This window comes from Phyllopteryx taeniolatus, chromosome 11 (genome assembly GCF_024500385.1).
Source record: "Phyllopteryx taeniolatus isolate TA_2022b chromosome 11, UOR_Ptae_1.2, whole genome shotgun sequence".
Taxonomy (NCBI): Eukaryota; Metazoa; Chordata; class Actinopteri; order Syngnathiformes; family Syngnathidae; genus Phyllopteryx; species Phyllopteryx taeniolatus.
This window is the reverse complement of record NC_084512.1, coordinates 7,179,262-7,205,066: the sequence shown is the minus strand read 5'-3', so window position 1 is coordinate 7,205,066 and position 25,805 is coordinate 7,179,262. Positions and strand designations below refer to the sequence as shown.

At 42.3% G+C, this 25,805-nt stretch overlaps 2 protein-coding genes and 1 long non-coding RNA gene across 11 annotated transcripts in view; all 3 read right to left on the bottom strand.

Annotated features, from left to right (window-relative positions):
* Positions 1–5,429: 5,429 nt before the first annotated feature.
* Positions 5,430–7,605, bottom strand: LOC133485860 (uncharacterized). Its single transcript, XR_009790830.1, has 3 exons — positions 7,488–7,605; positions 7,302–7,367; positions 5,430–7,177 (listed from the first exon to the last, which is right to left on the bottom strand). It is a non-coding gene; the product is annotated as an uncharacterized LOC133485860 (long non-coding RNA).
* Positions 7,606–17,249: 9,644 nt separating this feature from the next.
* On the bottom strand, positions 17,250–20,656 carry zfp36l2 (zinc finger protein 36, C3H type-like 2). 2 transcript variants are annotated; one of them, XM_061790848.1, is made up of 2 exons: positions 20,253–20,656; positions 17,250–20,119 (listed from the first exon to the last, which is right to left on the bottom strand). In XM_061790848.1, exons 1-2 carry the CDS (start codon positions 20,343–20,345, stop codon positions 18,935–18,937), a joined length of 1,278 nt encoding a protein of 425 aa, XP_061646832.1. In that variant the 5' UTR covers positions 20,346–20,656; the 3' UTR covers positions 17,250–18,934. The 2 variants fall into 2 exon arrangements, with proteins under 2 accessions (XP_061646832.1, XP_061646831.1); XM_061790847.1 differs by having other exon boundaries at positions 17,250–20,122; positions 20,253–20,653.
* A 1,375-nt stretch (positions 20,657–22,031) lies between these two features.
* thada (THADA armadillo repeat containing) overlaps positions 22,032–25,805 on the bottom strand; it is a 154,641-nt gene continuing 150,867 nt past the window's right edge. For 4 of the 8 annotated variants that reach the window (XM_061790832.1, XM_061790835.1, XM_061790834.1 and 1 more), the window contains exons 37-38: positions 23,734–23,909; positions 22,032–23,271 (exon numbers count right to left, since the gene is read on the bottom strand). In XM_061790832.1, coding sequence (XP_061646816.1) covers positions 22,933–23,271; positions 23,734–23,909 — 515 coding nt within the window. In that variant the 3' untranslated portion in view covers positions 22,032–22,932. Of the gene's footprint in view, positions 23,272–23,733; positions 23,910–25,805 lie in introns of those variants that run through there. The other 4 variants (XR_009790926.1, XR_009790928.1, XM_061790837.1 and 1 more) reach the window with 3 other exon arrangements.

Sequence of the window (25,805 nt, the reverse complement as noted above, 5' to 3'; positions counted from 1 at the left end):
CCTGTTGTAAATCTACAACTACAACTCATACATAAAACACCTATGTTGTATCAAGTGTTGGGGAGTAACATCTTCCGTTCCGCTTCTCCTCACTGGGGTCGCGGGCGTGGCGGAGCCTATCCCAGCTATCATCGGGCAGGAGGCGGGGTACACCCTGAACTGGTTGCCAGCCAATCGCAGGGCACATAAAAACAAACAACCATTCGCACTCACATTCACACCGATGAGCAATTTAGAGTCCTCAATTAACCAACCCTACATGTTTTTGGGATGTGGGAAGAAACCGGAGTAACCGGAGAAAACCCACACAGGCACGATGACAACATGCAAACTCCACACAAGCGAGGGATTTGAACCCCACTTCTCAGAACTCTGAGGCGGATGTGCTAACCAGTCGTTCATTCTGCCGCCTGGGGAGTAACAGGATTGTGTAATTTAACTACAAAATGTATGCAATTGTCAATTACATTATTGGGAGAAAATGTGTAAATAAATTACAGTTGCTTTTGAAAATTTCCATAATTAGTTACATTTGAAATACAGCCACAAAAGCCAGTGGTTGGGATTTACTCTCTCTGGTCATGTGCCTTTCTGCCGTAGTCTCAAACATGACATATTTTTCCAAGTATGACCGCAAACGTCACCTTGTGGCGCAATCTCTTAGTTTGTCTAAGATTTTTTGAGAAGGTTAGACTCATAGTCATACTTTTGAACATATAAAACAAGAGTGACTTTTGAACAGTCGCATCTTTATAATTTTTGACTTTTTTATGGAACATTCACTTACCTGGGTCATATGAAGCGATATTGTCTAAATTGTGCACATTTGTCATTAGGTCCACATGGTATGGTATGGTATGGTATGGTATGGTAGTTTTGCACATGCTGTACACATATACTGCAATTTTTTCATGTATTTACATTTCATCATATTTCATTATCAGTTTTTTATTTGTGTAAAGAACAAATACAGGTATGTTCCCAAAAATTTGAAATTTTGAAATTTCTTTTCAGATTAAAGTAAATTTTGTGTTATGGTTTGAAACCAAAGGAGTTAGATTGGACCCAAAAGCAGACTGAGACAGAAAAAGTGGTAGGAAGGGGTTTTATTGTAAACTGTGCATGGTCCAGAATCCAGAGGCGTGACGGTGGTCCGTGGGAGCAGGAGAGTCCAGGAGGCTGACGAGTGAGCAGGTACACTAATAGAACATATTCATATTGGCAAATACTGATGAATTATTAAATCTTACTTGAAATTTTTCCAACCTTTCTTGAAAAAAATCCAACAAAATTCTTACTTATTGGTGAATCAGGCCTATTGCTTGAATGATTATCAAAAGTTTTTTCATGGCAACAGCTTGGCCGTCGAATTCAATTTCCATTACTTGCTCTGGGAAAACTTTTTTTTCTAAATCACTGAATGTAAACTGCAGAGGTAGCATGCGTAAAATACTATCAAGAGTTTACGTTATAAGGGCACTGTGTTTCATTGGAAGCCTTGAAGTTGAAGAAGGAATGCCCTATTTAACTGAATGCATCTCTTTATGTACGTATATTGTGAGTCTTAATCACACAATTTGGGAGGGAAAACAGTCATCACATTGTTCCACTATTATGTAGTTTCTTTGATGAGACGCTTGTGACTCGGGAAGCCCTCTTTTTAACTGAATGTGGTTCAAAGAGCGTACAAAAACAGCTTCTCTCAATCATGAAAGTTGCATAAAGTCTGAGTGTCCAGCATTTATAGCTGTTATGACTCGCACAAAAGAGAGAGAGGGGCAATACAGGTATATGATTCAGGCTAAGCCTTGAGGTTTAATTTATTTGTCAGTTTCATCATGCAGAATTTGTTGTTGTTCCTGTCGTCAGGTACTGTACTTACAAGCACTGGTGTACTCTTTAAAATGTATCCAAATCTTTGCTGTTTGTATACAAGCAATTCAACTTGAATTTTCCTTCATGTCTACTTTGAGATCAAGTGTTCGACTGTATGACCGATCATTAAAATGAACTGAAGATATATCCAACTTCACTTCCGTTTGTCCTCATTAGTGTCAAGGGTGAGCTAGAGAATATCCCAGTTAACATTGGGTGAGACGCAGGATACACCCTGGACTGGTTGGTAGCCAATCACAGAGCACATATAGACAAACAACCATTCACACAAACCTTCACACCTTGAGTGTATAGACAATTTTGAGTCAACCTAACATGCATGTTCTTGAAATTTGATAAGAATCTGAAATACACAAAGAAAACCCTTGCAATCACAAGGAGAAGATACTCCACACAGGAGGTCCAGAGCCAACATTGGACCCTGGAACCTTACAACTAGAAGCACTGCCTCAAGTCAAGATTGTTACATAAAATCTAGCTGCATTTACAAGAACCACTCTAGTTAGTGAGTGTGTATACTGTAAGAGGGGATGCAAAACTTACACAAGACACAGATGCACATATAGAGTCTGCAAATGAGAGGAGAAGGTGTGTTTTCTCACTCCCCAATAGTATTTGAGGTAGTGTACACACACATTGACACACACACACTGTTGCTCTCCTTCCCAAGAGCATGAATGAGTGTCCTGAGAGTGCAGGATAAAGGTGCTCTGTACTGCTCTTTTACTCCACCTTCCCTTAAAGGGGGCATTGATGGATGACCATGCCTGCTGAAGCTGGAGACGGCCTGAGCAGGTCTTGGGGCTGGACTGTAAAAACTCAAAGATTTTGGTGTGGAAGCACGTGAGAGCCCTGACCTCAAACACCTTTAAGATGAATTAGAAAAGACATTATGAGCCTCTTGTCCAACACCACCTCAAACTTGAAAAACAAAAATTTCTACTGGATGAACAGATAAACATTTCCACATGCATTTTGTAGAAAGTCTTCCCACATGAGTGGAAACTGTTGGATCTGTCAAAGGTGGGACTAAATTAAATATTTTACCAAGTTTTCCCTTCTTGTCATGGCCAAGTGTCCCAATTTTTTGTCCAGGTGTACCATCATATAAGATTATCATTAAGCTAACCGTCCTTGGCAGCAAATGACTGTTGTCTGTAGTTGTCATCAAATAGGGCAGTGGTTCTCAAACTTTTTACTAGTATCACCTAAAAAGTACAAGTATTGCCATGATGACCACCATTCAAATACAGTAGCATAGCAGGCCTATGTGTTCAGCAAATTTGAGGCAGAGGTTGTGTTGTGTTGTAAAAGGTTGATTTAATATTGTTGTAAGCCAATGTAATATTATCCACAAATTTGAACATTTTATTGTGCTTAAATACAGCGACCAAAACTACTCAAATAATGATTCAACTAAATTGGATTACACACAAAAGTGAAATAAAAATTGTAAATAAATGTTAAAAAAAAAAAAACTGTTCTAAAAGTACCATTAGTAGTACTCGTACCACACTTTGAGAACCACTGATATAGGGAAAAGACGCATCAACCAATAGTTCCCATTTTTTTCCACCCCTCTTGCTCATCACATAATGGTGTACATTGCACCATAAAGCATTGGAGGAGCTGACATTTTCTCCAATTCTTTGAAGCTTTCTTCCACATAAATGAACACCAATTTAGTGCGCTTTTGGCTGCTGAGACAACATTTACGCACTTCCCAGCGGCCATGGCCTGAAACGTAGTGCACCATTTTTTTCCTCTGTATTCAAGTATTTTCTCGCAGTCTACCACCATGTCCGTGACTGGCCATGTAAGGGGGTCATGTGTATACTGCCGCTCAATAAATATTTGATAACTGTTGTACTTGTAGTAGATAGTATTATGTCAACAAAGTATAATCCATGTTTTGTACCATTACAGCCGATTCTTCATAAAATTGAAACACTTATTCATGGCAACCATACAATACAAAATTATTGTTTTAAACTTTTTTTTTTTTGTTTTTTTTTCCCATGACCGAAAGGACACAATACAGTACAAAATCACTGTAAATAAATATAGAAAAGCCGGAAAATATTTAAAAGGTTTTGGACTTACCTCCTCTAGCCCGGATTTCAACCATGGCCTGGCAGCGAGCCAGCGTGTAAGCACATGGCTAATTTATATACGATTTGCATGTAAATTAGCCATGTGGCTCATGGCGCCAGTCCGTTGGCAAAATCCTTCAATACAGAACTGTATTGTACTGCGTGGAAACAAGGTTTTTGATCACATACTGATCTCATTAACCAATTACTCTTACAGTCATTCCTCTTATCAGACTCCCACCAAATCAACAGTCAAAATTGGCTGTAAATGCCCAACACACATGCACTAGTACTGGACTGTTAATCTGGCGTACTTGGTATTTTCCCCATGAACTGACAGGCCTCATGGGGCAGATGCTGGATTGTTTGCCTCTTTTTTCCCCAAATGACATAATTTATCCTTTTTGGCTTCTTACTAAGCGGCACGGTGGATGACTGGTTAGCGCGTCAGCCTCACAGTTCTGAGGACCAGGGTTCAATCCCCGGTCCCACCTGTGAGGAGTTTGCATGTTCTCCCCGTGCCTGCGTGGGTTTTCTCCGGGCACTCCGGTTTCCTCCCACATCCCAAAAACATGCATTAATTGGAGACTCTAGATTGCCCGTAGGTGTGAATGTGAGTGCGAATGGTTGTTTGTTTGTATGTGCCCTGCGATTGGCTGGCAACCAGTTCAGGGTATACCCCGCCTCCTGACCGATGATAGCTGGGATTGGCTCCAGCACGCCCGCGACCCTAGTGAGGAGAAGTGGCTCAAAAAAAATGGATGGATGGCTTCTTACTACTTTTAAGGTTGCCATGATAAAAGTGGTATTTGGTCTTCAGTGTGTTGTGATAATATCTAATTCATTAAATGAATGGATTTTATTACAGTCCGTCCATGTCACAACTCTCTCTTCATGTTTCAGGTACATACTGTAGGTGCTTATAGGATTGACAGGGTTTGTTTTTTCCAGTCAGGTAAACTATCCACCAAGTCAGTACACTTATACCTCAGTACAATAATTATAATTGAGTTTGGGATAATTGTAAAATTCCTTCGGGGAACTCATATATAAATTAGTAGTCTGTAATCATCGGTCTAAGCCATAAAGGCCTTTTTTGTTCCATACCATCACTGCACTATTCTGAAGTGGGAAACCGAGAACTCCAAACCAAGGTGAGTTGAGCCGGTGCTGTGCGGTGAAAAAGTGGCATGTGATGATTTAGGAAAGTGGCATTTATTTGTATTGAACTGACACAGCCCCTAGCAAGATCTCTCGTGTCTTATGTTAAATGGCGCCAAGATAGCATATACAGGATGTTTTAAGTAACTTTTTTTTCTCCCCCCCCCCACCCCCCCTCCAAATTTGCCATTTGCATTTTCCATCTGAAAGAATGAGTTCATTCTCAACAAACCTTTTTAAATGGAATAATCCCAGATCGCATCCTACTGAATTCCCTCAGGACACTGTTCAATGGAAACAAATGAATCTCGTCCATTGAATGGCAGGTCATGACTTGACTTCTCCCAGTGAAGTCTTGAACAAATAGATGTGTGGTTATGTTAATAAATGAAGCAGGACACTTTAATGAGATTAATGGAAAAACAGGATCACACCAAAAGAGAAACAGAAACAACGTTTGTGAGCATACAAACACTCATTTCCTCTGACTGGCCGGCAGATTATATCAACATAGTCTTTTGTTTGAAAGGTGCAGATATGAAATATGGACGTGAGTAAGAACACTGCAACTAGACCCAGCAGAACTAACAACACCCTTCTTCCTCTGTTGGAGTCTCAGACACACACACACACACACACACACACACAATGCATCCAGGAATAGTACCTTAAACCCTCCACCAGATGCAGGTTAAACCTCAAAGGTGACCTGAACTCTTTACCTCTTTGAGCCAGAGGGCTCTACATAAATCTCTTTCTTTATTTTATATTGAGTGTTGCAATCATACTGATGTTTTTCTTCCTCTTCCCCAATGGGCAGCAGTCCCAAACCTTTCTTACACCATGGACCAGTTTTTTAACAGACCGACATAGAAATTAATAACAACAAATGATTAAATATACAACTCACCGTACAGACTAAATGTAGCTGTTGTAATTAATGGGAGCCCTACGCATGTTTTTCTCTTCAATGAGATGGCTGGTCTCATCTTGTGTTCTGTATGCCGTTTTGTAAGATGCGACATCTTAGCCAGGCTCCAATCCCGATGGTCCGTTATATCGGAGTCTGTTTTATAGAGGTTCCACTGTACATGAATCTTAAAAATAACAAACAAGCAATCAGTCTGTCTTTCGCAGCCAATATGAGCCGATCAGATGAACAAAACGTCACACAGTAGGTGGACACCAGTACTATTCAACAATAAAACACACACACTGCCATCTTTTCTTTCTGTGAACATAATTATCTGGGAGAATATAAGAGAAGCCTCTGGTGATGTTCACAGGCAGAGAGGCAATCAGTGGCAGAGCCAGAGAATATTCATTGGGGTGGCCAGGGTGGGACCAGAGGTCATTTTGGGGTTGCGCATAGTAACACTGAACGTGTATGGAGCAGGCATCATGGACAGATCTGCTACATCGATGATGGCGGATATGCTGATTATAACTAAACATTGTTACATGCATACAGTCAGATGTGAGACAGTTAAATGAGTTGAAAATTGACCTTCAGTCTGTTATAGTTCACTGACTTGTAATCATTAGCTCATCTGCTAGTTTAAACTTCTCTGGAGTTCACATGCAGTGAAACCACTGTAGTGACTTCTTGTCCCTACTTGAACAGTACACAGAAACACCCTGTAAAACGATAATCGCGCCCTGCCTGTGTATTTGCGCGCAGGTGAAATGTTTCCTTGGTGTCTTGCGGCTCTTGAGAAGCGTTACACCACGAAAAGCAATGTAATTCTGGACAAGTAAAAATGCAACAAAACGCATCCCTAATGGTGGGAGTCCATTGGTGAGTTTTCAGTCTTGGGTGGCCATTCCTCATATCTGTGCCTATATTAAATTCACCAATGTTTAATATTTCTTTGGGAGTATCCTCTGCTTAAAGCAATACCAACAGCAATAGCATACAGTGACAATGATACAAACCACATCTCTGTGATTGATTGTACTCAGTATGGTGAAGAGCATCAGCAGGCCTTCAGTCTTGCTGCGTGACAATCAGATCCTGGCTGTCAGCCCTGTGAATCACACAACATCTGGCCTCGTTCACAGTTCCAGCAACACACGACTAACACGGCCTCTCACTCGCCATAGTTATGAAGTTTGTACAACATAAACGTTTGGATGATTATATATAATTACTCTGCGTTGCTCTGGTGCTCGGACATCCTCTCACGAAAATCTGCACACTCTGACCTCAGGGATTGTCTTGGTGCATAAAAAGATGAATGAGAGAAGTCAATGACGATATAGTCTCCAAATAAACACCCAAAAACGATGCTATACTCATCATTTATTTCTCTCTCAGCTTTTCCCTGCAGCACTGACCATAAAGCTTCATTCACCACGGCCTCGTTCATCTCACGTGAGGCTGTCAACCTCTTGAGTGCGATTGGTTGAGGAAGTGTAAGTAGGCCACGCTCAAACGTCCACGCATTCTCCACCCTCTCACCTCACAGATAGTTCCTTATCGCCTTCCGAGCTTGCTTGCCAATCACGTGTTTGGAGGCCACGCCTGGACTAAGTGAAGCTTTTTTTACTCAACTAGATGGGACATGTTACATTTTACAGCTGCATCTCTGAAACAGCACAGCCCGAGGCACGCTTGCGTCTACAGGCTTCCATGGGCCTGCAGTGTTGTAGACTAATATTTAAGGCATTTGCAACACTCAAGTCTAGGAAGAAAAAAAACAACACCTTGTTACAGCAACCAATTAAAAGTGCAATTCATTAAGGACTCAATCTGTTTACTATGTTCAGTCTGGTGAGGTGCTTTTAGGGGCTGATAATTGTCGGTCATGCTGATCGTGTATTTTCTGCTCAGTGTTATATGGTTATATAAATGATGGCCTACATCGCTGTCGGGTGAAAAAGAGTGAAACAGGGAAATTTATAGAGAGAGCATAAAAACAACAGTATACCTTGCAATTGGAACCAATTATGACATTATTACCAATTATAATATAATTAGAATTATGAACATTTTTGTAAGAAATGTCTTTTTTTTTGCCTGTTTATGTTTTGCACTTGATTATCCATCCATTTTCTTTGTCTTCATTAGCTGACTTTGGGCAAGAGGTGGGCTACATCCTGGACTGGTATCGAGTCAATCACAGTTTTCCTATATTCATTTGTAATGATTTCAGCCTTCAGAGAGCATGTCTTATGTTAAGTAGATTATTTTGGATTAATTCAAGTAAAATTCATTTTAAGTTTACTTTAGCAAAATGTACATTCTTGTTAACTTTAAAAACATTTTAGATTATTGAGGGATGCCCTGCCGCTGTGTGAATTAAGAGGCTTTGCTCCATGAAAGTTTATCATGATCTCTACAACTGTAGTCCAGAATATCATGACCTCTAAAATAAAAGCCAGGCCATGTTAACAGTAATTAAATATGACACAGTGAAACTATTGCCCACGCTCTAACCCCAGCCTCAAGTCCAAGAATCTACAAACATCTCATAAAACTATGCCTAAAACGGCCAAGCTGGGTTGGGTTATTAGTATTAACACCCTCTATTGTTTACATTTGTCAGAGACTACAGAAAATCTGTTCTATGATAATATCCTGTCTGGAAAAACATGATGTCAGGGCTTTTATATAGAGTGGGGCAACTCAAGCAAACGCTTCCTGTATGTCGCTGTCATTTGACGGGGTAAGAGGAGGGAGCCAGCCAAAGCCCAGTGTTAGTAAACAGTAGAGACCATGGGAAGTACCTCATCCGACACATTTTTTAAGGTTTACACAGTGCAGCAAGCAAGATGCATCCATTTTGCACAGCCCTCACACAAGCACGCGCGCACACACACACACACAAACACATTTGCTGCGGAGCCACAAACATTGGCAGTAAACACTAAGGCCCCTTACAAGATGCTTTGTAAATATTTACAAGCTGGCAGGCGTCAAGGGGAGAGGAACACAGAGGGCCAAGCAGCAACGGTTGAACTGGATCAGCAAGAGCCAACTCCCACCATCGCCACACCGTGCAAACAAGATGACCTTTCTCAGCATCCACGTGCCGCTACTCACTTTGACTCACCTCGCAGGATTTATCGGTGGAGTGAGGCAGCTTTACCTCAGCTGACGATGGGGGTCAGGAACACCCCACTCAATCCCCCACTGCCCCCCTTGAAAGTATAAGGAAGTCTAAGTTTTGAGGTCCTCACAATAAGGTTGTGAGCTGCATAAAATGTTGCCTCGTCTGTCTTGTGAATGTGTTCTTAATATTGCGAAATCTGCTGAGTTTATCCCATCATGATGGGCTCATCATGATGAGCTCATCATGGATGAATGAATGAATTAATGAATAAATAAATAAATCAACAAACTGTGATTGGATGGTAACCACTTCAGGGTGTACTCTCCTCCAGTGAGGAGAAGCGGTATGGAAAATGAATGATTGAATAAATAAATAAATACATCTTCTTTTACTTTCGGCTTGTCCCATTTAAGGTAGAGCGCGTCATCCTTTTCCATGAGAGCCTATCTCCTGCATCCTCCTCTCGAACACCAACTGCCATCATGTCTTCCCTCACGACATCCATCAACTGTCTCTTTGGTCTTCCTCTAGCTCTCTTACTTGGTAGATCCATCCTCATCACCCTTCTACCAATATACTCACTATTTCTCCTCTGGACGTGTCCAAACCATCAAAGTCTGCTGTCTCTAACTTTGTCTCCAAAACATCAAACCTTGGCTGTCCCTCTGATGAGCTCATTTCTAATTTTATCCAACCTGGTCACTACGAGAGCGAACCTCAACATCTTCATTTCCGCCACCTCCAGCTCTGGTTCTTGTTGTCCTTTCAGTCTCTAATCCGTAGATCATGGCTGGCCTCACCACTGTCTCATAAACTTTGCCCTTCATCCTAGCAGAGACTCTTCTGTCAACTAACACACCTGACACCTTCCTCCACCCATTCCAACCTGCCTGGACCCGTTTCTTCACTTCCTTACCACACTCGTCATTGCTTTGGACTGTCCACCCTCGCTATCTCCTCTCCCTGTAGCCTCACTCTTCCCCCACGACCCCTCTCATTCATGCACATATATTCTGTTTTACTTCGGCTAATCTTCATTCCTCTCCTTTCCTATGCATGCCTCCGTCTTTCTAAATGTTCCTCCACCTGCTCCCTGCTTTCACTGGAGATCACAATGTCATCTGCAAACATCATGGTCCGCGGGGATTCCAGTCTAACCTCATCTGTCAGCCTATCCATCACCACTGCAAACAGGAAGGGGCTCAGGGCTGATCCCTGATGCAGTCCCACCTCTACCTTAAATTCCTCTGTCACACCTACAGCACACCTCACCACTGTTCTGCTGCCCTCGTACTTGTCCTGTATTATTCTAACATACTTCTCTGCCACTCCAGAGTTCCGCATGCAGTACAAGAGTTCCTCTCTGGGCACTCTGTTGTACGCTTACTCTAGATCCACAAAGACACAATGTCACTCCTTCTGACCTTCTCTGTACTTTTCCATCAACATTCTCAAGGCAAATAATGCATCTGTAGGAGTCTTTCTAGGCATGAAACCATACTATTGCTTGCAAATACTCATTTCTGTCCTGAGTCTAGCTGCCACTACTCTTTCCCATAACTTCATTGTGTAGCTCATCAAATTTATTCCTCTATAGTTCCCACAGGTCTGCACATCACCCTTGTTCTTAAAAATGGGCACCAGCACACTTTTCCTCCATTCCTCAGGCATCTTCTCACCTGCTAGAATTCTGTTGAACAAGCTGGTCAAAAACTCCACAGACACCTCTCCTAGATGCTTCCATACATCCACAGGAATGTCATAAGGACTCACTTTCCATTTTTCATCCTCTTTCATGCCTTTCTAACTTCCCCCTTACTAATCATTGCCAGTTCCTGGTCCACCAAACTTGGCTCCTCTACGCTCCCTTCTCTCTCATTTTCCTCAGTCATCAACTCTTCCTCAAGTATTCTTTCCATCTATCTAGCACACTACTGGCACCAGTCAACATATTTCCATCTCTATCCTTAATCATCCTAACCTGCTCCACATCCTTCCCATCTATATCTCTCTGTCTGGCCAACCTGTATAGATCCTTTTCTCCTTCTTTAGTGTCCAACGTGGCATACATGTCATCATATGCCTCTTGTTTTGCCTTTGCCACCTCTACCTTTGCCCTACGTCGCATTTCAATGTATTCATCTCTCCTCTCCTCGGTCCTCTCAGTGTCCCACTTCTTCTTAGCTAACCGCTTTCCTTGTATGATTTCCTGTACTGTTAGGTTCCACCACCAAGTCTCCTCTCCTTTCCTGCCAGAAGATACACCAAGTACTCTCCTGCCTGTCTATCTGATCACCTTGGCTGTAGTGGTCCAGTCTTCTGGAAGCTCCTCCTGTCCACCGAGAGCCTGTCTTAGCTCTTCCCGAAAAGCTGCACAACACTTTTCCTTTCTCAGCTTCCACCACATGGTTCTGTGCTCAGACTTTGTCTTCTTAATCTTCCTCCCCACCACCAGAGTCATCTTACACACCACCATCCTATCCTGTCTGGCCACACTCTCCCCTACCACTACTTTACAGTCAGTAACCTCCTTCCAATTAAATCGTATGCACAAAATGTAATCCACTTTCTGGAAGAGAGTGTTCACGACAGCCATTTTCATCCTTTTTGCAAAGTCTACCACCATTTGTCCCTCCAAGTTCCTGTCATGGATGTCGTACTTGTGTCTCCTTCACCAACATCCCTTACAATTTGCACCAATGACGACTCTCTCTCTGTCTTGGATGCTCAGAACTACCTCATCTAGCTCCTTCCAGAATTGCTCTTTCACCTCTAGGTCACATCCTACCAGTGGGGCATAGCCACTAATCACATTATACATAACACCCTCAGTTTCAAGTTTCAGGCTCATCACTCGATCTGATACTCTTTTCACCTCCAAGACATTCTTAGCCAACTTTTCTTTTAAAATAACCCCGACTCCATTTCTCTTCCCATCTACACCATGGTAAAATAATTTAAACCCTGCCCCTAAACTTCTCGCCTTACTGCCTTTCCACCTGGTCTCCTGGACACACAATATATCAACCTTTCTCCTAATCATCATGTCAACCAACTCCCGAGATTTTCATAGTCATAGTCCCAACATTCAAAGTCCGCACATTCAATTCTAGGCTCTGTGCTTTCCTCTTCTCTTTCTGCCTAAGAACTCGCTTTCCACCTCTCCTTCGTGTTTGACCCACAGTATCTGAATTTCCATTGCATTAAACAAATAAACAAAAACAAACATTAAAAAAAATTAATTAATAAATTCATGTGATCACGCTACGGTATGATTGTAACAAAATACTGTTTGACTGGCAGTACTATTACGTTTACTATTTCTTTTTATTATATCTTTTGTTCAACGTGATTGACTGGTGACCAGTCCAGAGCTTGGCAGTTATGGAAAAAACAATAATTACGATTATTTTCGATTTTATTTAAAAAATTTGTATTTCTTCAACGACAACCCAATTCCAATGAAGTTGGGACATTGTGTTAAACATAAATAAAAACAGAATATGATTTGAAAATCATGTTCAAGCTATATTTAATTGAATACACTACAAAGACAAGATATTTAATGTTCAAACTGATCAACTTTATTGTATTTAGCAAATAATCATTAAGTTGGAATTTTATGGCTGCAACACATTCCAAAAAAGCTGGAACAGGTGGCAAAAAAAGACTGAAAAAGTTGAGGAATGCTCATCAAACACCTGTTTGGAACATCCCACAGGTGAACAGGCTCATTGGGAACAGGTGGGTGCCATGATTGGGTATAAAAGGAGCTTCCCTGAATTGCTCCGTCTTTCACAAGCAAAGATGGGGTGAGGTTCACCTCTTTGTGAACAAGTGCGTGAGAAAATAGTCGAACAGTTTAAGGACAATGTTCCTCAATGTACAATTGCTAGGAATTTAGGGATTTCATCATCTACGGTCCATAATATCCTCAAAAGGTTCATAGAATCTGGAGAAATCACTGCATATAAGCTGCAAGGCCGAAAATAATTCCACCTACAAAGCTTCAACAATTAGTGTCCTAAGTTCCCAAACGTTTATTGAATGTTGTTCAAAGAAAAGATGATGTAACACAGTGGTAAACATGACCCTGTCCCAGCTTTTTTGGAATGTGTTGCAGCCATAAAATTCTAAGTTAATGATTATTTGCTCAAAACAATAGTTAACCAGTTTGAACATTAAATATTTTGTCTTTGTAGTGTATTCAATTAAATATAGGTTGAACATGATTTGCAAATCATTGTATTCTGTTTTTATTTATGGTTAACACAACGTCCAAACTTCAATGGAATTGTGGTTGTACGAAAAATCAACTTTGAATATACCTTGAAAGAAAAACCAGAAAATAAATTATTAACAAGTAAAAGGATCCATCCATCCATTTTCTGTACCGCTTATCCTCACAAGGGTCGCGGGCGTGCTGGAGCCCATCCCAGCTATCTTTGGCCGAGAGGCGAGGTCCACCCTGGTTGCCATCCAATCGCAGGGCACATATAAACAAACAACCATTTGCACTGGCATTCACACCTACGGGCAATTTAGAGTCGTCAATCAACCTACCACGCATGTTTTTGGGATGTGGGAGGAAACGGCACTGCCCGGAGAAAACCTACGTAGGCACGTGGAGAGCATGCAAACTCCACACAGGCAAGGCTGGGATTTGAACCCCGGCAAGTAAAATGATACTATATTAAATTAATTTCAATTTAAAAAAAACAACAACAAATAAAAATAAATACCTGCTGTTCCTGCTGTGTTCACCTTGGCCTCTTAGGGGCAGTGTGGTGCACACATGGAGATATACTTACAATTAAGATAGAAATAGTAGAAGAAGAAAGTCACAATATAACTTTATTAACTTGTTTTTCACAGATTAGGACGAATATATGCCCGTGAGTATTGTTACTGTATATTACCTGGCTATGTCATACAACAGCGTTTGTGTGTGAATATTTGTTATTTAAAGGTAAATCACTCCTGTGACTTCTAATGCTAAATTTTGTTTGCCGGTCAATAGGGTTTTCCATTGAGTGCTAGAATTAAGATGGTGATGTTTCTCAAACAAACTATGTTTTGTATTTAAAAAAACAATGTGTGCAATTATTTTTGTTGTGTGTTTAGTTTTATGGTAAATTCCAAATGGTGCGTCATTAAACAGCTGAGAGCTTGCTCAGGGAGGGCAGAATAACATACATCACACGCTTGCTGTAAACAACACAGGTGCATTCAGGGTGCTTTTACACAGCAGGAACTTGCAAACGCACACCGCGCTGTGTGGCATATTAATCGTTTTTCTTTGATGACAATGTTTTTATGATCGTGAGAAGCCAAAATCGAAATCACGATTACATTTCAAGTCATCACCCAGCCCTACTAGTGTGTACTGCTCATTTCGCCCTGAGTTAGCTGGGATAGGCTCCAGCTCACAAATGACCCGAATGAGGACAAGCGCTACAGAAAATGAATGGATGGATGTGTTTTTGCACCAACCTTAATTGGCTGAAATTTACCACAGGCTTATTGACATTTGTGCTGTAATTCCAAGCAGAGGGAATATTTTATTACACTGCGATAATAAATAATCTCATAAGAAAAGGGAAAATGGAGAATAGTTCGTTTCCACTACTGTAAAGAAAACAAAACCTGATGGAAATGTAAATCAAACAGCAGAATGTGGCCTTATCTGGCACTCGGTGACACTCAAGTGGTCAACGGTATTTGTTCTTCAATATATAGTTGGCAATTCTCCACCCATGTGGCGCGCATTGGAGGCCAAAACAACATCTAGAAAGTATGAGCAATTATTTCTTGACCTCAGGTCGGCCCTGAGCGTGTCCAAAACAATACCAGGACGAGCTGAGCTTACCAATGCGGCAGTGGAACACAAATAGTAACTTCTAGAAGCTGCTGACCACCACTACAGAGGAGAAAGGAAACTGATGGTGGAGGAAAAACAGCAAGACATAGAAGAGGTGGAAATGGGTGGTGGCCAGGAACCAGTGCTCTTCCTGCCCTAATCACAAGTCAGAGAATTTCCTTTCATTGTCGCAGCTCCAGACTCATTAACCAGTAAGACCCCAGCATGCACACAAACACTGTTCCATGTGGAGCGAGAGATTATCTTTTACAGAGCTGACATGTATAAAACACTTAATCATACATAACGTGTAGGTTTAGTGATTGACACACTGAGCCCTTCACAGCATTTTATCAAATACACACACGCACACGCATTCACACACACACTTAGCCACAGGTATCCTACTTGGCACAGTCTAAAGCATTGTGCAGCCCCTTGGCTCTGCTGCGATAAACACACTTCATTATGAAATACTGAGGGCACAGTAAATATTTGCCAGGACCTTTATCAGACCACCTTATCTTGGCGTGAACTCCAGGCACTGCATGACTCCTGGGCCTCTTATTTTCTTAATGCCTATGCTACCACTGATAACTTCCCAGTGTGGAGTGAAGAAAACACTTACATTATTCTTTTAGAAGTTCCTGGAAAACTAGCATAGCAACTGTGGTCCCAATCAGAATATGGCACAGAGATTAGAATGCGGTCTAGACACAAGAATAGTCCCGTCGGGGTTGCTGAACAAGCTGAAAAGTCACCAGCGAAAGCTTTTGATAGTTGAAACACATTGGCATAGTTATTGTTTTGTCCACAAGCATTTGGACGGTGGCATTGTTTTGAGGATTTCTCCTTTTCACACCATCACAAGGCATTGGAAATGAAACATTGACTGAATACTAGGGAGACAATCCTTGACAGGCAATGAAGTTTAGCTGTCATGGATGTCACCAAATTCTGAGTTTGCTTCGTGGTCATGCAACTGCATGCCAAGGCCTTCACTCCAGCCTCCTTGACTTGCTGCTTACATGTTGGTCTTACTGCCTTCAGTTTTCTTCTGCAGTAAGTGAAATGTGTACTCTATTGGGTAGAGATCAGGCCTGTGGTGTGCAAAGCCCCGTTACTGCCGGAGGCACAGCGATGTACAGTATTTTAACCCTAAGTAACGCTAATTGATACAAAATCCCAAAAGATGATGGACTTTTGATGAACAAATGCTCTCTATATTGTACTTGAGAGTTGAGGGTTCAGATGGACATTGAAACATCGTATCACTTATCTAAATATTTAATAATACTGCCACTGGCAGCTACATATTTAAAAAATACTGCACAGTGCAAGACAGCTCTCAGTATTGCCAGCCATATATTTCTTTTCTTCCACTTATGTGGGTCTAGGTTGCGCTGGCAGCAGTGCAGGTCCAGATGCCCGCACTTTTCTGTCTCCAGCCGCCTCCTCCAGTTAAACCAGGAGACAAGCGTTCCAAAGCCAGCTGTGCAATGTAGACCCTCCAGCCAGAATGTCCTACCCCTCCCTCGGGGGATCCTCTTCCTGGACATGCCCAGATCACCTCTCGATATAATGCAGTGCGCTTCTACTTCACTACAAACTACAGCCACAATAATAAACGTATGGTTATATTAACACTTCTCTGACAGTGACAATCAAAACTGTAGAGGCTGACACATTTACCTGATGCCAGTTGGCGCATGCTGCGGCTAATTCAATTCATGGGATAACATTCCCACCCATTGTCATGAGTGTGCAGCTCACCTCCAGATTAAGATCATCTTCCTTTGGTTTGTGAATGCAGTTGTGTCTCGCGATGACATGTGTGTGCTTGTTGAATTTACCAAGTACTGAGAAGAGCAATGACAAGCTCATACTAGGAATGACACAGGCAAGATCCGGGTCAAGGGTGTCCTGGACTGAATTTGAAGTGACTCCAGAATGTTTTTGTTTTTTTTAAAGTACCATTGTTGAAATATTCCTTACGTGTTCATTCAGCAACAGATCTAATGTGACCTAAATTGACTTGAATGATAGCAAAAAAAACAAACTTTTTCCAAACTTTTTTTTTTTTTTTTTTTATTGGGAGAACTACAAAAAAATGTACAGTACAAAGTTAACAGTCTCACACTCAACTTGTAGTGAACTGACTCCCCGCAAAATAAACAACTCTCGTTGTCTTTGTCCATTTATTACATTCAAAAAGCTTTACTTCTGATAAAGTAGTCAAAAGTACATAGTGCGCATCCCCCTGTACCTACTATGTACAAACCAGACATATTCAACCACTTCCCTCTGCAGCAAACAACACTCAGACTAGATTTTGATATCAAAAGAAAGAAAAGCAGAGCAAATAGGAAAATCAAATAAGGAGGAAAGGGGACTAAGAGAGGTTATGGTTGTTGTCAGAAAATCTGAGCGGAAACAACTTTTAGTAAAAAATAGAATCCAAAACTACATTCATTTCAACCTGCGTATCAAAGATGCCATGTAAGGAAAATACTTTATTTGGTTAATTTTAAAGGCATGTCATGTTGGTGAGCCCCACAGGCACTACACAATAATACTGGGGCACATGGGATTGCTACATTCTTAAGCACGTGGCTGGAATCACAGTGTGACCTCGTGCAAACAGAGGAAAGAAAAAAAAAATACTTTTTGGTTAATTTATTGACTTGGATTCTTTGTTGCTGATCTAAATAAAACAAGTTTTGGACGGTCTATACAACCACATTGTGTTTACATTCTACAGAATCATCTAAATAGGGATTCTCATAAGAAAAAAAAAAAGCCTTCTATAGCATTGACACACACAAGCTCAGAAGCAAACAGCAATTATGCAAACTTTAATAAACGTAAACATGGAAACAAAATTAATGAAATAAATATCACATACGTCCTCTTAAATTAAGATTTTTTTTTTTTACTCATTTACAATAAAAAATAACCAAGTGAAGTTACAAAAAAAGGAGAAAACAATATATATTACTGTGAAAAGAACATACACTCCACTTTATGCAGATTAATAATGGCAATCATAATTTAAACATAAAAGAATATAGATCTATTGCTTCATCATACTTGATAAATATAGTATGGACACAAATTACCAATGTAGCCTATACTTGTTTCACAAGATAATAAATAAGTTAAATAGTCCATAGCCAGTTATGCACTGCTATGCAAATCACTCATAACAGCTAAAAAAATACATATTCAACCATCAGCAGTGACTTCCCCCAAACAAACCCAACTCGAGAGTGCTTTTCAACCAAGCAACTACAACAACCAACCTAACCACTGAGTGGCGCTACGAGAAAACATGGAATGGAAGTTGAAGAGAAGAAAAAAAAAAAACAAAAGCATTGAAAAAGGAAAAAAAAAAATTGTCGCAGAGTCAAGGCATATTCTTGGCAGGATGGGAGGAAATCGACTCGCTTTTAAAGTCTCTTCTTCTTGTCAAGTCATCTAATCCAAGGAAAAGTGTGACTCACCTGATAAGAGCAAAAAAAAAAAAAAAAAAAAACGGAAGAGGGGCTGGCATGAGCCCTTGGGCAAGGCACTGATGGAATGCCTTCTGTTTGCTATCTCAACTTTTAATACAGCTATATTACAGAGAAAGAAAGAAAGAAAGAAAAGAGGGTGGGGGGTGGGGGCATAGTAATCTAATGCCAGGTTAAGGACACTTATTGATCCCCATGGGTGGAACTTTCCTCACTTGCCCCCCACCAGGGAGGTCAGAGCAGGACCACCACCCCTTCAGCTGGCAGAGATTCAATGTCTCGTTGCTCAGAGGCACTTCAGCAGGGTGGAAGCCGCTGAACATAATCCACGACACACACGCACACAAAAAAACGCGCTCAGTCATCTGAAATCGACAGCCTGCTGAAGATTGGCAAACGCCTCCCGGCGTCCAGACTGGGAGACTCGGAGCCACTGAGGCTCCCGGAGGAGCTGAGGGAGCCGCTGGCGTAGCTCTCCCGGTCTGAGAGCGAGTCTGGCGGGCTGGGGGGAGGCTCGAACACCGGCGACTCGCTGAGACGGCGCAGCGCCTGCAAGTGGCTCATGTTGTAGGCGGGAGGCGACGGGGGGCACATGCCGCCCTGCACGCCGCCGTAGTGAGCGCCGCCGCCGGCCGAGTGGTTGTTGGAGTAGCCGCCGCTGGTGTGCACGGCCAGCGGGGCCAGCAAAGTCTTGAGGTCTTGCCCGGGGAAGTTGAAGGCACTGTTGATGCAAGCCACGGAGTTGGGCGACAGCACGTCGTCGTAGAAGCTGGAGGAGGACATGCAGCAGGAAGCGGGCGGCGGTGGGGTCCGCGACGTGGGGCTCTCGAGCAGCGGGGAGTCCAGGCCGTGGTGGCTGGAGAAGCCGGAGAAGCTCAGGCTGTGGTGAAGCTTTGGTCTGTCCCGGTGGGTGTAGCAGAGCTGCTGCTGCTGCTGAGGGGGCAGGGCGTCCCTTTGGCCGTAGCCGCGGGCCTCCCCCGCCTGCACGTTGGCGTTGGCGGCCGGGGCGGGCCGGCGCTCGTCGGCGTTGTGGATAAAGTGACACCGGGGACCGTAGGGACAGAAGCCGATGGTGTGGAACGTGCGACACGGCTCCGTTTTGTACTTGGGGTGGCGGGACAAGCTCCTCAGCTCGTGGTAGCCGTGGGCGAACTGACATTTCTCGCCGTACTTGCACGAGCCGTTCTCCTCGAAGGGCCGGCACAGCTCGGTCTTGTAGCGGGTGGAGTTGATCTGAGAGCCGGCCTTCTGCTGCAGCACGGCCCGCTCTCCGCTCTCGCTGTACGCGCGGTCGCGGAACTTGTTTTCCTTGTTCATGAGCGTGGTCGTTCCGCTCGGCGTGTTCTCCTTCAGACTGCTGTAAGAGGAGCTCACGGTGTACTTGTTGCCGTTGTTCAGCGCGTCCACGTTGCTGGTGGAGTTTCGCCGGAAAAATCCCGGCGCGAACGGGCCACCGGAGCCCGCAGAGGTGACCGGGGCTCCCACCGCCTTTCTGTCCAGCATGCTGTTGATGTGGAGGGCGTTCATGTTCGTGCTTTTATCCTGCTGCGGGAGAGAACGGGCGACATGTTAGCAATGCACTGCAGTCACATGGCTGCGACTTGTTGCAACGCGCACTCAACTCATACACGCAAGTTCATTAAAAAAAAAAAAAAAAAAGGGGGAGCAGCTGTACCTTGTAAAGCATGTCCCTGTCGTAGAAGGCGGACAAGACGGTCGCAGACATGTCGTCGTTTCCCCAAATTTGCTGGTGCACTCCTTCTTTCATGGAGGAACGAGCAGGCTGCACTGCGACGAGCGCTGGTTTGTGCCACGACTGCTTTTTGGTTGTTCTGGAAAGTTGCTTCAAAAATCAAATGGAAAGAAAAAGAAGAGCCGGGGCACTTTATAACCGACGACGGCAAAAAGAGGGGCTAGGTTTTTGTGTGTGTTGATGAGTAGTAGATGGGCGTGATTCCTCCCCTGAAGAAGCGCTGAGCCACAAGTGCTTCACTGCGGGATCAAGCCCCTTTTTTGCGGGCTATAAATGCCTGCCGGTGGCCGGGGAGGGGCGAAGTGAACTAAGTCGTAGAAAACTTTTGCCAGCGCCACCTCCTCCTCCCCCTCTTTCTCATTTAAAAACATCCATTCACCGGTTGGCCGCCGATTCTTTAACACCACGCCTTGAAATTCAACCCAAAGCCCATCCCCCTTATCACAGCCCCAAAGTTGTTTTTTTTTTTTGTCTTCTTCTCAGTTTTAAATCACACTTCCAAATTAGTGCAGCTTGGTCAGAAAAAAAAAAACTGACTTCAATTGAAACCACCACATCTTTCTTGTTAATTGTAGGGGCTGCGAATGCAAATCTAGGAAATGTGTCCTCACGCATACGGACTTGGTGCAAACTTGTGAGGATTTGAACCAGCACAAATGCCCCCCCCCCCTACTTTGTCTCACTTGGAAGCATGTGCATGTATTTGTAATGGAAGGAAACGGCCTCACCCTTTCTCTCTCTCCCTGCGGATCGGGTGAGACCACAAGTATGAGCGGAGTCCAGGCAGAGTGCAGGACAATTTTTAGCATTTACCCGTTGCATAATCTTAAGAAACAAGGTAACAACAACCTATTGCCATTTATTGAGGATCAAGACGGTCAAAACTACCCAACTACTCAACCTACTTTAGTATAGTCCACAAACTAAGCTATATTAAGTAACCAGAGTCGAGGGAGCCTATGATTCCTACAACTAAATAAGAATACAACTCTGGCTTACAAATTTTTTTTTGTTCCCCATACAGTTCTCTTTCCTTCATCAGTTCCTTCTAACTTGTTTTTCTCAGTGTGGGAGCATGAAGGAGAGTGAAGAGTGAAGGAATGTGGTTTCTATGTGAACCAGCGGAGTAACAATGCCCTCTGGAGGGCGTGTTAGGAACTGACAGCAGGGAAAGCCAGTGCGCCACCTGCCGAGCAAGATTTTGTCAGGCGACAAATTCTGCCGCATAGTGTTTTCAGTTCTGATCCATTCACTTTTATTATTTTTTTTTTTTGGTGGGGTGGATTTTATACTCTTAAAACTAATGGCTGTATATATATATGTATATATATATGTATATATATATATATATTTTTTTTTAACTCAAAGAGTAAAGGGGCCACGCAAACAGTGCTGGACCTTGCTCAAGGGCACCATTGACAATACTCGGGAAGCAGATGAGCATCTCTCCAACATCTGTAGTTGCCACTCAAACTGTGACCCTTCGGTTCCAAAGCTCAAGTCCCTACAGAAGAATTACTTACTGAATGTTCACATTAAATGTCAGTCTGTTTCACAAAACACCGAAGAACGTCACAAAGTTGGTAGTGAATGGATGCGACTGGGTGTAAAATGCACAGCGGGCTACCAGAAATTGCCGGTTTCTGCTACACCAGTAACCATTATAGCCTTTTAATTTAGAATCATAATTGCAAAAGAGGATCTAAAAATATATCGTTTATTTTTCAGTCTCTGACATGATTTAATATTCTCCCGAGTTGACGAAGGGAGAGAGGTGAAGGAAATAGAAACAGGCATGGGAAAAAAAAAAATGACATAAGACTTTGGAATCTACTACTACCAACCTAAAAATAGGCTGAGAGCTGCTCTAGGACCAGTTGCCCCATTTGCTCTCTGCCGTTGAGATAAACAGTTTAATGTGAAGGACAGACACGGTGAAGTTCTTGAGAAATCCCTTGTCCACAGGAACCGCTCTTAATCAGACAACTCTGTTTTTATTAGGGGATGTTGAGCAGTTTCAAAACATTACGTCAGTTTTACTGTAACAAGGAACATGGATACCAGGGAGGGAGAAAGGTCAATGAGTATATGGGCACCATGAACACACACAGGCACACTGACAGTAGTCTATTGTGCTATCATCTATATTATATAACGAGAGGGAATGACACGACAAAGTCCAATTGGAAGGATCATTAAACACCAGGAAAATAAAGGAAGTCAACATATACTCACAATTTGCAAGGTGGGTGACGCTCTTGCTGAGCGTCAGCTGGGATCAACTCCAGCACGCCCGCGACCCGAGTGAGGCTAAGCGGTATGGAAAATGGATGGACGGATGAAGTATCAAGATGACTACGTGTTAGTCTTGTGCCACTTTCTTGTGTAATTTCCAGCGAACCCTAACTCATTTTGGACAATAACACATGACTCAAAATTAACTTCTCAGAAGGCTTCATTTCAGACATCAATGAAAAACAGTCATAACAATTAAAATCAATAAGAGGGTAAATATATGATAAAAAAAAAAAACCTGTTTGAGGTTGTTATATTCACGATCACTCAGGAAAAGCTGTCTGATAGTTTTTACAACATTGCGATGTTACTCAATTTCTCCTCTCAGCATGTCCAGCACATCCAGAGCCAGAGTGGCCCTTTGCTGCTGCAATACCAGTTGGGTGTGCTCCATGGGGCAGGAGAACTGGGGCAGGACTGGGAGAGAGTCCAAGGCTTGTTTGGAGCGCAACAGTTTGGCTCGGGCATTGAAGGTCAGTGTGTCGATTTGAGCCTGAGCCTGCTCCAGTTCCGCACGTCCCAAATCTCTGGTCTGTTTGTAGATAAGAATGTGGGAAATGAGGTGTTTGTGAAGCAGCTTCACCCACTGGACTGGCTCGGCCCACAGGTTAAGGTTGCCCTTTTCAAACAGGAAGTCCTCTTCATCCTACCCAATCAAAACAACCAAATTGGTCCATTAAAAATATTATACAACAAACCTCCTCTAGTTTTTAACATATCCAGCAAACAAATGCACACATTTGTGCTTCAGGCCACAAGGACAAATGTGCAGAACTGGACAACAGGCAGAACAAGGACAAACGAGGCAGTCAATCATTTTACCCTTAGTCACCAGTAACTCTCCCAACAGGGGTATATGCTGAGATAGTCTAGACATTCAGACATAGACCAGAAAGAAGCAACACTATAGACTGAAATTTTGAATGACTTTTTGTTTTGTTTTGTTTTGTCACTGTGGCTAGTACCTCAATAGTGGTATGGATCTGTTAATTTTGATACCCTTGACAGGTTTTGTCAATAAAAACAAGCGTGTAGCATACTAAACAGAACAAAACTATACTGCTTGGTGGAAAAAAGCCAAACAAATGATATATATATATTTTTTTACCAGACTGGAGGCGTCATCTGAATCTCCCTCCTTATTGTCTTCTCCCTCTCCCAGCAGCCACTCTGTCAGAGCTAGGATGCCTGCCGGTACCTGCTTCCACAGTTCGAACAGGTGACACAAGAGCCTCACCCCGACGTCCAGGGCTACAGGAGGACACACCGTCATGCCTGCCACATCTGTTGAACCAAAATTTGAAAGCATTTAAAGATCTCCCAATTGGTTGAAAGGATTCGTAAACAAGATTCCAGGCTGATCCATAATTGTCTTGGTCAGAATTGCAAAGAAGTGCATGTGCTTGGGTCAAGTTCTTCCACCCTCGCCTAACTCTCAAGGCTCTATTGTCGAAGTATGACCTTTACCTGCGAGTTGAGCAGTGTTTGTATTAATAAGGGTTTCACCTTTAGGAACGGCAAGAGGACCTTTGCACATAATGTCATTATGAGGTAAACAGGTTCAGAGAAACAACAAGAAAATTGAGCAAAACCACTTCAACCACAAGCTTGCGGAAAATAAGTTGAACCACTAAAGCTAGTATTAGCGTTGTCAGTTAGTTCCATTAGCTTACATACACAGTTGCACTGGACAACAAAATTCTACAAAGATTGAATCTTATTCAATGTAAGTGCATTATTTAGTGTTATTATCTTGTGTTAAGAAAACTTCCACTTCGCCAATCACATTATACAGTATACAGTGAACGCACATGCACACACACAAAACCCCTCTGTTGAACAAAAAACCCACAACCATAACTTAAATAACTGACAAAATTAATACTATTTATTTACTCTCCTGAAAATTAACCTATGAAAAGCTTTTTGAATTTTGAATTGTGGTTCAACAGAATCATAAATAAATAAAAAATAAAACTGAAACAGTCCTGGACAAAAATGATGTTACCCTTTTAACTATTTAAGGCAAACACCGCAATCAAAGAATTTCTGTAACTGTCAATTAAAATCCTTGCCAGTAAACTGCTCTAGTTGTCTCAGGTTTAAAGGATGCATTTTCCAGACCTTATGGTTCATAGCTCCTTCCTCAAATGTTCAATAGGATTTAGAACAGGGGCATGAAAAGGGCACTTTGCTCTTAACCATTCTTGGGTGTGTTTTGAGTCATTATCCTGATGGAAGACCTCCTACCTGTGACTGAAACCAAACTTTCTGAAACTAGGCAGCACATTTATCTTCAGAATGCCTTGAAAATTCATTGTACCCAGGACAGATTCAAGACAGTCTGTGCCAGATCCAGCAAGCAGCTCCACATCATAAGCAAACCTCCGTGTTTCACAGTAGGGACAGTGTTCTTGGTATGTTTAATTTCTGAGTTTGTGACAATAGAGTTTATGTGCTTGCCAAAAAGCTCCAGTTTTGTCTCATCTGTCCAAAGGACATTATCCCAAAAGCTTTGTGTCTCACATTTCTTTTTCATGATTTGCTTTCATCAGTGGTGTCCTCCTTGGTTGCTTCCCATGAAGTCTATTTTGGCTGAAACGACGACAGATTGTGCGATAAAACACTGATGGAATTTGACCTTGGATTGCACCTTTACATTTTTTTTTTTTTAGGGCTGTTCTGGCTTATTTGTTTACTATTCGTATTCCCCGTCCGTCTCTTAATTGTGTAACTTAATTTTCAATCTCCTGAGACAACTCTCGTCAACTTTGTGTGGTCGATGTTCAGTGTGATACACACCATGTCACCAAGCAGCACAGTGACTAATTCGCTACATGCAGAACATCACGTGAACAACACGGAAAACTGTATAGCTGACTTCCTGTGTATGGTATGCTAATGATCATGACTAAAGGTTGATGACATGTTGAAGCCAAACTTGCATGAATGTTTTCTTTTGGGCTAGTGTCTTTAGACAAAAGTTAAATATAAATATAATTTATTTATACAAATATGATATAGTATACTTAACACAAACAAAGCATAAACATTGGATATTGTCTTTTTGGTGGCTTTCACCACCAAAAGTTTTCACCTGTTTTGCTGAATGCGGAAGTAGGTTGTGCATATAACTGATTGTCACCATTTATATAGGCAGACTGACTGACTACAAGATTG

What these genes read in the sequence shown, in the direction of transcription:
- zfp36l2 (XM_061790847.1), bottom strand. Translation starts at nt 20,345, where the DNA reads ATGAAAGAAGGAGTGCACCAGCAAATTTGGGGAAACGACGACATGTCT. An exon ending in ACAGGGACATGCTTTACAAG is followed by an intron (nt 20,123 to 20,252) that starts GTACAGCTGCTC and finishes TCTCTCCCGCAG; the next exon opens with CAGGATAAAAGCACGAACAT.